Here is a 14449-nt window from a genome sequence, read left to right on the forward strand (position 1 = left end):
AGGACATGACCCTGTCTCTAGTAAGGACTATCTCATCATGATAGCCCAAACTAACATACTAACTATGTTTGTCATAAAAATATTACAATTTGTGAAATGTGTTTCTTGATAAAATGATTAAAAAAACAAAAATCTTAGAAAGCTTCTTAACCATGATATCAAGAATTATATTCTTCAGAACAATTAACACACAGAAATATGTTGATTAATACTGTGCAAGAAAACCTGTTGCAAGTTATGTGAATATCCTAAATTATACAGTAAAGCCCATTATCATAGAACCTGGTTGCTATTTATTGTTTACAAATACATTGTATCACAATTAGAGTAAAAAATAACTAACTTTCAAAAAAGTACCCCACCAATAAAAAATGCCAACCAATTGTTCTACTGTGAACTGCTTCTTCAGTGTCAAATAATTCGTGATAAGACACTTCTGTCTACATTCTGTGGTACATGTACATAGAAGTTGTGATTTTCATGAGCAATGTTTCAGAGACTGATATGAGGACCTAGATGTCTAAACTATGCATAGTTTTGTTTATGTTACAAGGATTTTCCGGAATTTGTTCCATAAGCATAAATTAAACAGAAGTATTTAAGATACAATAAACAGTGGATTCTGTGGCTAAAGTATTTGTTGTTCTTCTGATTGAAAAAAATTGCTAAAATGATAATTTCAAAACTCTTTTTTCCTTTAGACAAAATAGATTTTATTACCAAATCAACCATTATGTTTGCATATGGTATTGCAATATACCATATATTACACATTCAGAAGTGTACAAATTTGAAAATCACGAAAATGCAACTTAAGAAGATTACCTCCACATAAGTAAATAAATAGAAATCAAGATTTAATGTTTGTTAAGATCTAGAAGTAGTTTATCACTTTCAGGTCTCCGTTAATACCATAGTGCTCCAGTCCTGATTTATACTTCAGGTCTCCGTTAATACCATAGTGCTCCAGTCCTGATTTATACTTCACAATGTGTTCTTTGTTAATTATGCACAAATACCTGATAATATCCATTAGTCAGTAACTCGTTTTTGGGTTTTTTTTATGAGGTTGTATCACTCTGTGCAGTTGTTTTCTTTGTCTTAGAAGCAATATCCTTTACTTTTGGGAGGAGTTCTTTCATTTCAGTAGTTAATTTTGCTTTTTCTTCTTCTGTATCTTCACCTTGCAGTTTCAAATGTTTTACCACTAAATCTGAAAAACAATTAACCACAACCAATGACAAGAATTACAGGTAATTATATGCTTCGCCCATCACGCTTAGCTTGTAAGTATAGCACCAGTAAGTTTAAAGTAAAGTCCAAAATTCACTAAAATTTCAATACTTTTTTCCAAAAAGCAACCAATACCCCCACACTATAACTGGATGTTTGTTTACTATCAAGCTGAAGTATTTTGGTTGCTTTTGGAAAAAAATAGTAAAATCTTAGTGAATTTTGGAGTTAAATTGAACCTTACTAGTGAAATATTAGTTAAGTTAGGAGTTTGTTTAAAACATAAAGTAAATTCCAAATGTAATTACTCCAGGAATTTACCTAAGCCTTCCAACCCTGGTTTTTTCCTTGCGAAGATTTTAGTTATCTGACCCACACAAACATATCAGGTGGTCTTTGTTACTGAGGCCGAGACCCCTATCAAAACTTGAGCATTTTAATATACATGTACATATTTGTAATTCATAAAACCACAAAGTACTGCATTATATTTGGATAGAAAAACAACCAATAATACCAGGTGGCCAGCCTTCAGATAAAGTTTAGTTAGATAGGGCCATAAAGGGTCATAACTCTGTATATGTATAGTGTAACACAAGGACATCCCATGAGGAACCAGGCAATTATAAATGATAAACTATCATTAGATGTACCATAAAAAAACCTAGCTCATAGTGAACATCCAGCCATAACACTGTATAAAGTGTGACACAAGACTCAAATATAACCTACACATTGTCAAGATGGTTAAATTAACCCATGGTTGATTACAGACTATAACACTGTATAAGACATGCATGCATATTCAATATTTAGTAACTGTAAGCATAGGAATACTGTACATGATATGGTCCGAAAATGACAGACAGAATAAAGTACACCCCTACAGTTCCCTCAGTAGTACTGATATGAGACTGCCAAACTTAATATAAAGACAAACTATATACATGTATATGGCTTGTTAAGCAATGATCATTTAAAGACTAATGGTATTAACACGTGTGCATCTGACTGATTCCGAAATGTAGCAAATCACCTATCTGAGCATGTAAAATCAATTCCTGAATTCATCTTCATGTGTGTTACAATGCCATATTTAATCATGGTTTGTTTAATAAATACGGTCAAAAAAAAGATCTTTACATAAAAAGGTCTGCATGATACATCAGTCCACCCAGTAACATTTACAGTAGCTAGGAAAAATCAGTACTCTCCATACATACCTTGAAGCGTGACCAATACTTTATGTTGTTCTGTGTCCATGTGCTCTTTGAGGAAGACAATGATCTGGGGCACAGATTTGCCAGGAGCATGAATCAGACATTGTGTGTAGGTCTGGAAGAGTAGGACAGCAGCCAAATGGAGGGCCATGGCAGGATCCGACTCCTCGTTCATCTGCTCCAGCAATACTTGGCGGTGGTTAAACACAAGTTGTCTATAACACCAGAAATATTAAAAATATAGGGTTAATATAATTGTACTTCAAATCATTAATTGTCTGCAACCAGATATGTTTCTGTCAATGTAGAGATGAGATAGCTTACAAATATTTTAAAATTATATCAGAGCGAGACTAAGTTAGTTTAGTAATGTGTTGAATGTGTGACAATTTATTTTAAAAATCATTAGTGATGAGGTCATCTAGATTCTTAAATCACTTCAAAGAGAGTGGTGACATATCAATGGACCTCTATCCACCCGATATCATTAACGTGGGCATAGCTCTTATTGAATCAACTCTCTCCATATACCCAACAGTGATAATAATATCATACCTTTCCTTCCTTTTGTCTGGTTTCTTGAGAATAATACTTAAATTTTCTGGTCCACAGAGTTTCTCAAGGAGCGAAAAGAAGTCTTCAAGACACTGTAAGATTAGAATAGAAGATTTGTTTGGTTATATGTGAACTTGGACTGGGATGGATTTGTAGATCCTATATTTGCAGGCATAGATGACAGTAGATAGACTTTTGTGAACTGGAGATATCTGACAGGTTGTCAGTTACATATTAGCTTTAATCATTATATACATGTACATAAATGCATGGCAGCAATCAATGAAATAAATGTTCTTAAACTAGGGCATGCAGCAATCTGATAAAAACAATGAAAGACGGATGAAAATCTGTGGAAATTATTCCAGTAATGACATAACAGCTGTTCTACAATAGGATTAGACAGCAGAAACTTACTTTTCCATTTAAGGAAGCGTGCAGCTTCGTTAGCGGGGGTTGTACACTTTCTGGCATTTTGCTGATTAATTTAGCTCGGCCCTAGAAAATAGAGACACATGATTCTTGTAGCCATACACCCATATGGAAATTATGTATTGCTATACCATTTGCTAAATGAAATATATATTAAATATTTCTAAGTGAAAAGTTACAAGAAATACTTTTATATAAAAAGGAAAGGATGTTGGGCTGTATCACACATCATAACATAGAATTTATTTTACAATAGACATAAATATGCAGAACAAGCATTAAAGGTTTGCAGAAAAATAATCTACCGTATAAAGGGAAATTTTAGCATTCATAAAATTTGGCGATTTGGTCATGAAAACTAAAAGTTAAATTTTGGCGGGTAAAATTTAGCTATTTTCCTTAAATCTAGGGTTTTGCTTTGAGTATATATATTACTTATGGGTATATTTAGATAATTATGCTAAGTACATACATCCTTTCCATGTTGATTAAGTGTGTTGTGTAATATCGATCCTCTGTTTCAAAACCGGAAACTATTACCAAAAATCATCAGACGAACACATACATGTAGATACTCATATGTACCAACCAGCATTTTGGCCGACAGTTGCCAGGCAACAACCAATATTACACACCACTCATTACTCTCGGGAGTTATCGGAGGTAAATGACAGTCGGAACGGAAACTATTGGCCAAAGTGAAATTTTCCCGTCTTTTTAATTAGCAGTGTTAAAATGACGAGTTAAATTTTGGCGATCTATATACGGACCCGCCAAATTAAAACCCCTCTAAAAGTTCCTGTTATGCAGTAAATAAGAAGGTGTTTCTCACATCAGGGGTTATTTCTGTTTCCTCCAGTACGGATACCATGTGATCAGTGGCAAAAGAGTTGATCACCATATTGGCTATGTCACTGCAGAGTGTCTTTAGTAAGTGTTTAATAAGTTGTGCCTGGCCCTCATCTACAAAATAATACAGTGTACTTTGATTATTGTTGTAACTATATTAAAGGCTACATGCAACCTAACCATAAAATCCATTCTGAAAGAGTTATAAACATACAGCCCATACAACTTATTTTGTGAATAGTATTTGAACTTGAAGTAGAGTTCAAGTTAATGGCTTAGAGATTTCTTATCCAAGGGAAATAACTCTAAAATTCAAAGTTCCCATTAATAAAGATATGATCACAACTGTGGCCTAATATACCCCACTATTGTGCACGATTTAATCAGCTGATCACCTTGAAAAAGAATTATTCCTTTCTCAAACAGTTTACAGTTAGTCCAAAGTCCAGACAGTTTCTCCTGTAATTCTCCGTGTGTCTTTTTACGACTGGCTCCAGATCCTGATCCAGACTGTGAGAGAAATATAGACTTTGCCAGCTCATGAAACTGCTTTGTTAATGGTCTGAAAAATGAAATGACTTGCGTAAGTTTAAAAAACACAATATAGAGCACAATGACAGGAGATACACATGGTGAAAAAATCCCTTGTCTGGATTCAGGGCAGCTGAGAAGACCCTACAACGTTTACCACTATTGACCACTTTGTAGTGGGGTGTAATTTAGCAAACAAAGAATGTAGTATATTTACCTATGAAGGTGTCGAGCAATCTCTGTGAGGAACTCGTCTGGACAGTCCCGTAGTTCTGTCTGTTTTCGTAAAACATCTTCCATTTCCTCTATAGACATAAAAGAAGATTCTATCTGTTTCCCTTTCCCTCCCATCGTGTCATCATCATCAGAATCTTCATGTGTGTCTCCTCGTCCTCTAGCCCCTTTCTTCTTCAGTGACTTGGTTTTCACTTCCCGACCCTGTGTTCCTCCTCCACTCTTGTTGCTACCTACAATAGTATACTCACTTAAACATACTCCCTCTAACAATCAACTTCATTCTTCTTGAACACCATATTTTTCATTGCCATACAATGAAATTCAAGGTGTAATTAAAGATTTTTAGTTTAGATCTGTTGATAAATGGTCAAAGGAAATCTTCTATATTTTCATCTTAAACAAGTTAGTTTTTTTCTGTACATGAAAGCTATACAGTTAATTGGTTAGTTTTGATTTGTGTTCAATGTCCAATCAACAGCTATGGTCATTTAAGGATGTCCTCCACCTTGTGCCATATGCATGCATGATGCGAGTATGCCTGTTTTGGGAGCTACAATATGTTCATCTCCTTGTGACAGCACAAAATTAATGTCAAAAGTATAGTGTTACCCCACTGAAACATGCTGCTGGAGACACCCATCAGACATCCCACACAGTCCCATTATAATGACAACGGGCAAATCAGTCATCCCACTCCAAAAATACTGAGCACTACAAACCAATATTTCTGGTATAAATCATACCGGTTCGCAAAGGAAAAATCTTATATTGGTACCTTTTGCATAATTGTTATTTTTATCACATGGCATTTAATAAAGCTTGAATAAGGCATCCACAATGGTGCTTTAAATATACAAATATAACCATGAAATTGTACAAAGTATGCTGCATGCAAACATACCAGTGAAGTTTTGTTGGACATTGAATACAATAGCTGGAGTAATGATATTGAACGTAACAGCCAAATAATTCTGTTTTGGGAAGTAGCTTCGAACTTGGATTCATCAAACCCATATCCAAACTTGTCACTAGTCTGTTAAATCAATGTAAAAAGACAAGACTTTTTACCCAAATATTAGTAACATTAATACTAGAGGCCCAGAAGGTATGTATTACTCACCTGGATATTTAAGTGATTATGGAAAACACTCTCATATATATATATATAATAAGTTACATTACAAACATTTCCTGCCTATCAGTATGTACCATGCATAAACATTGCTTTTAAAACTTTCCTTTAAATACTAGTAACATTTAGTTTTCAGACAATATAGCCAAATTGCCCCTTTTGGCCTCATTCCTCAGCTCTCTACTAGTCAGGTAAGGTTAAATTCCAAAGAGCAGTTAAAAAGGAGGCATTTGAAGAAATTGTTGATGGACATAGGAGAGGTCACCTTGGTCCAGCCCCAACATTTGTACAATTTTGAATCTCCACCATCTAGGGTGCTTCTAGTCAAGTAAGGATAAATCCAATCAGCAGTTGATAAGAAGTCATTTGAAGAAATTGTTGATGGACAGATAAATGACACAAAAGTACAGCATAGGTAAGCTAACCTTGCCCTTTGGGCCAGGTGAGATGATAATCAATTGGCTATAAGTCTGGTCCTTTTATATAAAACTTTAGATAAGATAAGTCTAGTCCAATATAGAACTTCTTTGGGCCATTATGTAAGGAACCAAGAGAGTATAATTACTTTGTGCTTTCTTCTTCCTCTGATCTTTCCTCTCCTCACGGCCAGTTCCTCCATCGTCCATGCCAGACAGTTTGGTTGAAGACTTTTTACCAGTCTGGGAATCACCAGTCTGTTTGAAGACATTGGGATTGTTTCTTGATTCCTACAAAACAAAAGGGTCCATTTGGAAAATTTTACTGTAAGCATGCTTAAAATGAATGTATGCAAAAAGACTTCAATTATGTTACCGAAAATTAAGCACATAAAGTGGCAAGATTTCAATGAAGGCTATCTCTCTTCAAACAACCTGAATAATCGGGATAAATATATGTCTCAGCTTCATCAAGGAAGCCAGGTACTATGTATGTAAAGACTATTATCATCTAATATTCTCTTATTGTAGAAGTGACAATATATTCCAACCTTTTCAGCTCTAGAAGCCACAATATCCTTGAAGTGTTCAGCAAAGCCTGTGATAAATTGCTGACTTGATACTATGGTGTCACAGCTGACCACAGCCAACTGGAACCGTTTGGTACACTCTGTCAAAAGCTGGTTAGCATCTTTCTCACTAAATATGGATGGAAGCAGGGGCTGAAACAAAGATATCCTTTTTTACAAATTTCATATTTTGATATGAAAGTTAAATCAGTATGAAATATTCTGCATATGCCTAATGAAAGATATACAATTTGGTAGCTGACACAGTAATAAAACTTGTTTCTAAGACACTTGGTTAAGACTTTCATTACATACAGCTAATGTGATTAAATATTAAGACTTGGCTATAAAGTTATGCATTCCCTGTAGAACCTCTTAGATACTAGTGACCATTTCTTTTTCTTATTTTATCAAAAAGCTTATTCTTAATATAATGATGAGTTTATAAGCTAACTTTTTGCAATACCAGTATCGAATACACATTTGTCATAAAGTTACTCCTTTATGTATGGGAGGTTTTATTCCACCAAATTGCATGTCAAATGTTTCTCCCTATGTTGAACCTCTGACATTGTTGGAGTATCATAAAGTGTGATACATAACTCTGGGAGTATCTCAAGACCTCATATTGATGTACAACATACCATGATGTTGACCCAGGAATTGTCCTGGAGAGCTTCCTCTACACTAGCCTCAATCTGTTCCTTGATTCCAACTCCAGCACAGCAGGTGCTTAGATATGTCAGAGGCTCAGACTTGAACCTTTTCTTGATGAATCCTTTTGGGTCTGAGATTCCAAGACGAGACAAGGAATCATATTCTACGGAGAACAGAAAATTAATTTGAAATATAAATAAATAAATAAATGTCAAGCAAACATGAATGAAATCATGGTACTTATATAATTAGATGAAATGAGAATACCTACCCTGCAAATCCCTTCTTCATTTAGCTGAATCAACAATTTTAAAACAGTAAGCTAACATTGGTTCACAAATATGCCCTCCCCTGATTTTAATACTGAACTTAAATCACTAGGGAGAGTTTTTTTAGAGTAAATATGGCATACTGTTGCCAATTATTCATCATCAGTCAACTATTTTTCCAGTGTCATATTTCTTACCTAAATAGCCATTTTGTTTGTAGAATGCATCAACCCATTGGTTCTGTGTCTTTGTATAGATATCAGGGATGTAGGCAGCATTTTCCTGTCTGACCCCACTCACAGTTCCTGCCAGTCGTCCTGTTTTAACCAGCTCTTCCATGATAGCTGCATGAAACGCCATTATTTCTATTACTTACTGGTATCTCAAACTAACAGACACACAAAATCAATCTGTCCCATGATATAAGTGATGTTGTGATATATGGTTACACCATTTTCAGATTGGTACCCTTTTCACAAAATAAAAGCACCAAGATGCAGAAAGAAAACGACTGAAGAAGTATTACATTATTTTTATCGCTAAAATTTGGGATCAAGTAAATCTCTGACCTGATTTTATAAGTTCTGTCTGGAAAAAAAAAGCATGTACTTTGTAATTCTCTTTTGATTTCATTGTCAATTACCAACATATTTATGATGTCTTTATAAATATTTTGATATTTTATAACATGGTATATAACTATGCAATTGAGGACAATAATAATTCCAATCAACAAGAAGCAAGAAATCCACCACTAAGATAAAGATACTCACTGAAGAAAAGTCTGTCCTGAAATCCATATCTGTGTAGTACAGTACCAACTGTAGTAGGCCTACAATATCATGTCATTGTTAATAAGTGTTAACAGAATGATCAAGTGTTTTAAGTGTATGTATCATCACACTGTCATTATAAATACATTGTATATCATTTTACTATTATTCACATTTAATTTGATGCAAATGTCTCCCCAACATCTCATGAACTAAAGACATTCTACTTGTAATGGAGATTAAATATACATGATATTAATTACTAGGTTATTTTTATTTCATCATTTGAAGTAAGGTAAGTTAGGAGACAATATCCCTGGTCGGTGTTTTGACACTATAAAACAACCTCTACCTTGTACCATCCAAAATAAATAAAATCAAAGGAAAAAATATCTTAATTGATAACAATTCAGCAAAAACTACAGCCAACCTTGTAATGGCACTGAACGCTCCCCTGATGTGAGCTTTCATTCTTGTGATGAAGGCATCTGTGAAAATGACATCTGGGTCATGTGTATCCACTTTCCCTTTAATGATTTTCCCCATTCGTTCATGTATATGCTGTAAACATGAATAAATTGACAGTCACTGTAGAGATAAGACAAACAAAAAGCAGAATTTGTTATTTATGATTTTGAACATTCCTTTCACAACAATTTCAAAATTCTGATGTGAAAAAGTTTATTGCAGATGTATAATGCAGTTTAAACAGTTACATATTTACTTTCAAGTGATTCCTAATCTTCTCGTTTCCTTCCACAATAAACGCCTCATATGTTTTCACTTGGGAATATGTTGATATAACTTGTTTCCCAGTTGTTGTAAGTTAAACATTATAGTACTAGTAAGTTTATTATTCTTTGTTCTGACAAGCAGATATACATCAACCAGAAGAATTAAAGCATCTCTATTCATGACATTTATGTATACTGAAAGGAAAAGGAAATGAAATTATAAATTGCCTGGCTCAAGGGAAACTAGAACACTGACACGTCAGAAAGGGCCCCGCTATGTGTCTGACCCTTCAGGGTAAATGTAATAATTATTGTCAGTGTTTTTCCTGCCTATATAACTGGGTGCGCCAAACGACCCCATTCTCAATGCATTTTAGCCTGATTTTTTCCCAAAATCAACTCGAAAATTCCCAATAATTTCAACCAATCAGAAACCTCCATTTGTTACCATGGCAACAGACGGTTTCATAAGTGGTACCATTGTGTTTGGCTTCCCTAAAAACCACTATGTACCAATTTTCACCGAAATCGAACAATATAGAAATTTCAACCAATCAGAAACCTCCATTTGTTACCATGGCAACAGACGGTTTTGTAAGTGGTACCAATTTTCACCGAAATCCTTCAACTCTTGTCAATAATTTGGCGCAAAAGAAAAAAACTGACAGACGGACGGACAGACAGACAGACAACCTGATTACTATAGGGCACCACATCTTCGATACGGGGCCCTAATAAACCAGGTTATTTATTAAACAAAATTACAGTTAACCTGGTTATTGCTACAAATTAAAATCAATCAGGTTATAAGATTAACCAGGTTATAAGTACAAACTTCAATAAGTTATATAATATTATATTCAACTTAGGTTATTAGTATAGGAGCAGTTGATGGTGATATCACGTCGGAAAACTAAGTAAGCACAAACATTTCATGTTATTAGATGATTTGTGCTGAATAAAGCCTTTTGAATAATGATAGGATTACATTCCTTTTCTAAAAAAAAAAGTAAATGACAATTTTAGACCTTTTAAATCCTTCAAACGAATTTAAATTGTTGAAGCAATCAAAGTTTCCAATTGAGAACAAGATCATTCATTGATAAGAAAATGTCAAAATTGTTTTGACTGCTAAAATCCAAAAGGGTCGATTACCTGGCATTTTGAAGCCGACCCAGGATGACCTTGACCGTTGACCTTTGAACTTGTGACCTTGAACTATGAGTTTGATCATTCTGTCAGTTAACTCTTGGTTTATTTCTTGACAATTTTGCATAATCGAATAGTGAACAGTTAAAAACAACAAAGATCCAGTATTTTCATGTTAGTGTTAAAATCCAATATGGCCGCCTAACAGCCATTTTGAATCCGATTTGCATGAAATACTACACATCTGATCTAGGATGCATGAGGAATCATCAGTTCCAATTTGATACAAATCCTTTATCTCCTTCAATCATTTTTGTGCAGAAGAAAAAAAACGGACAGACGGACTTACAGACAGACGGACGGACGGACAACCTGATTACTATAGGGCACCCGCATCTCTCGATGCGGGGCCCTAATAAATATTTGTTATGGAATGTGATAATGGTATAATTGAAAATTAGGGAACCACTCTGTCATCGGTTAAAATTTCATCCGTGTATGCCTGGTACCCACATAAAACTTTAGTATATTATCTATGCTAATATATTAAACCACCAACCTCTGACAGGAAATCAGCAGGAAGGTCATACAAGGTCGTCAGTTCTGCTATAGTCACATGACCCTGGTCCTGGAGTTTGTCATTTACTTCCTCAGCTAGGTTGTCGAGGTAACTTCTACAATCAAAAACAATGTTTTCTTTATTCAAATGCTTAAATTACTTGCAGAAAGTACAGATGTAAGCTAAAACTTCACATTGCTATATATACATGTACATTGAGTTAGTTGCTGAAGACTATTCCACTGGATCTTATAATATTCAAACTATCACATACTATATTGTTGTTCAGTTACAAATAATAGCAAAAGTAATCTCTGGATTGAAATGTAGATGGAACATACAGCTACACTCATTTCCTTTCTATAGTTACAAATATTTAATATTAATGAAGATAAAAATGTTTATTTTCAATTTCACAAGATTGAATAAAGTGCAAAATAAAGTACTGGGTATGGTAAGAGGGTAATTCATCATAATATCTCTGTTAAAAAGTACACCTATGGTTTAAAATGTTTGATTTTTTTCATTTCACACACACAAAAAAAACACTTTATTTGTGCTTACATCATTAAGAAGACATAGTGAATGTGCTCTAAAAGCACTTATAAAATCCTATATAGTATACTGAATACTTATTATTGATGGTGTAATTTGTTATAGTATGTATATATCTATATATATGATCTATGCTATTTGGGAGGTTGTTAAAGGCAATAGGCACTAACATATAATTAACTAAAAATGTCTGTAAGACATAAAAGCCCCCACTGCCACTTGACATCGACATCCCCAAAATACAGTTTGGTGAGGATCACATCAGGAGTTCCTGAGATTATAGCTACAAATGTAGTTATATTTCATTGGGACAGGACGGTGAGCGACATGGGTAACACTATGTCCCCCTACCCCCATTTCATGAGGAGGCATCAAAATCAAACATACATAATAAATTTTATAATTTTGATTAAGTCTAGGATTATACTTTTATTACACTAATGGTACAGAATGTATGTTCTACATTATGATTCACTTAATTGTCTCTGATAAATATATAAGAGTAATGCACTGTACCTGGAAATAAGCTGACCAAGGACCGTCAACAAATTATGGTCATGTTTGATCATCTCATTGACCTGACTTTCCACATGTCTGAAGTCAACATTCAGGATTTGCTGTAGTTCCACCAAATTAATTCTTCCACCATGAACCATAACTTCATCCTTGATTTCTTTAGCCAGCTCCTGAGGGGTGAGGTATTCTTTGCCATCGATGGTATATATCACTTCAATTAACTTCAACTCCACCAATTTGTTTACAATCTCAACAACATTTCTTTCTGATAGTCTGTAACACAATTATATTAGGGTAAAGCGAGAGAAAAACAACTAAATGGTTAACAGATTAAGATATTATACTGCAAAAGGAATTGGTCAGTGTGGCTTGTACATAGTGTTGAATATGGTCTCTGTCACTAAGCTGACACAGCATGCTTCTTCAGCTCAGCAGGTACTGGTAGTGCCAAGGATTATTATACTAGAGACCCAGGTTTGATTCCTATCAGGGCACTTGGCAGGAAAGTGTTTTCCCTGTTCTTTAACAATACACTTGAGAGTCAAATGATGTGTCTGAATGTAATTATATATAAGCTATATAAAGCTAGTTGCCATAATAAAATACGAGAGGTTACCAGAATGTTCTAAGTGTCATAAGGTGAAGGAGTCTCATTTGGTGAAGCAGAGACATATAAAAATGTTTATATATTGTTGGTTGTTCTACCTGTTACTTCTTTAGACCCATTAATATTGTTGATATGTGTTTTAGGCAATATGTATATATATCCACTTTAAAATACTGTATATTAAGCTGATAGAATCATTCGGACTAGGCTGAAGAATAAATGAAATTCAGTCTTTTTGATCCATTGCATTCATTGCACTGTCACTTACACAATGGCAGGTCAAGCGAGTGTCTATACTAACGGAATAGATACACTGATATGGGACTAAATGGGTGTTTTGGTGTAAATAATATTTCATTTATCTATGTATGTAAGGTAAGTGTTATGTCAGTGCCTTACGCCCGATTTTATTTTATATGTACCCTCAAGAAGAATCACTTGATTTTCATATAGTAGGGCGCGTTGGTCCTACACAGACATGGTGTCAGGACCAGAGAAAACTCGGGCTAAATTTACATTTTCACAACGTTGCGCAACACTTCTCTGGTTAAGTTACACCAGGCAATTATTTTACTGCTTCTTGATTTCTTAAATTATTTCAGACATGTATCCAACTTCTGTTTAAGTTTATTTTAGTCACACATTTAATGATATTTAAGCCTTTCTATCGATCAATGTTCGTAATAGGCCTAATTCGTACGTAATAAAATAAATGACAGCTCACCAGCATTTTTGTTCTTCCTGAGTGGGCGACATAATTTATGTAATTATTCACAAACAACAACATTATATGTATTGACATTAAATAAGCGGTAAAAGTAATCATTATGTTTTCTTTATGTAACCATTTCATACTTCTGTTTTGCACTTGTTAGCTGCGCTCGCTGGAAATCTGCTTGTAGACGTTTCACTTCTTGCCACAAGTCTGCCATGTTGACACTTTTCGTAAAAGAGTTCCAATGGGGGCAGATAACTCTGCGGAATTGTGTTGACGTTAGGAAAGAGTACCTGGTGAGGCATCGATTTTTGGAGTTCAAATATTGGGCAATCACTGCACTGTAATGCACTGTGATTGTCATTCAATTATATGATGCACTCATTAAAATAAATACCACGCCACTGCATACAAAAGCCTAACTACAGCCTCATACAGATACATAAAAGTATTGAGATTTTAACATGAACATTTCCAAGACGACAATAGGAGAGAAAAACATGCCTGCAATGGAACCAAATATACACTGTAACAAAAAATATTGCTTACATAACAATTTATTTCCAGACACAGTCAGATTATGATTTAATTGATGCGCAGACGCCACTTTTAATGAAATTTTAAAAACATATCCATTTGATCAGAGACATATATATGTCTCTGATTTGATTTATCGCTATAGGATTGGTGGCTCCAAAGAAACGCGTAGAATTTCTTATTTTGCAATTATTATTTTTAAAA

The 14449-nt window shown here is 34.4% G+C and overlaps 1 protein-coding gene across 1 annotated transcript; it reads right to left on the reverse strand.

Moving 5' to 3' along the window:
* Window positions 1–688: 688 nt before the first annotated feature.
* LOC117327564 (E3 UFM1-protein ligase 1-like) lies at window positions 689–13933 on the reverse strand. The gene is made up of 16 exons (XM_033884622.1): window positions 13849–13933; window positions 12387–12659; window positions 11316–11430; window positions 9304–9434; window positions 8874–8932; window positions 8298–8444; window positions 7819–7994; window positions 7157–7327; window positions 6755–6896; window positions 5038–5287; window positions 4685–4851; window positions 4273–4403; window positions 3426–3506; window positions 3009–3100; window positions 2457–2668; window positions 689–1213 (listed from the first exon to the last, which is right to left on the reverse strand). Exons 1-16 carry the CDS (start codon window positions 13923–13925, stop codon window positions 1062–1064), a joined length of 2376 nt encoding a protein of 791 aa, XP_033740513.1. The 5' UTR covers window positions 13926–13933; the 3' UTR covers window positions 689–1061.
* Between the last annotated feature and the right edge of the window lie 516 nt (window positions 13934–14449).

Source organism: Pecten maximus, chromosome 5 (genome assembly GCF_902652985.1).
Source record: "Pecten maximus chromosome 5, xPecMax1.1, whole genome shotgun sequence".
Taxonomy (NCBI): Eukaryota; Metazoa; Mollusca; class Bivalvia; order Pectinida; family Pectinidae; genus Pecten; species Pecten maximus.

Excerpts from the sequence above, each read along its gene's own strand:
- LOC117327564 (XM_033884622.1), bottom strand. The coding sequence starts at position 13,925 with ATGGCAGACTTGTGGCAAGAAGTGAAACGTCTACAAGCAGATTTCCAG. Across the intron at positions 8,445-8,873 it reads TCAGGACAGACTTTTCTTCA|CTATCATGGAAGAGCTGGTT; the intron begins GTGAGTATCTTT and ends CGTTTCATGCAG. Across the intron at positions 1,214-2,456 it reads AGTATTGGTCACGCTTCAAG|ATTTAGTGGTAAAACATTTG; the intron begins GTATGTATGGAG and ends ATTGTTTTTCAG.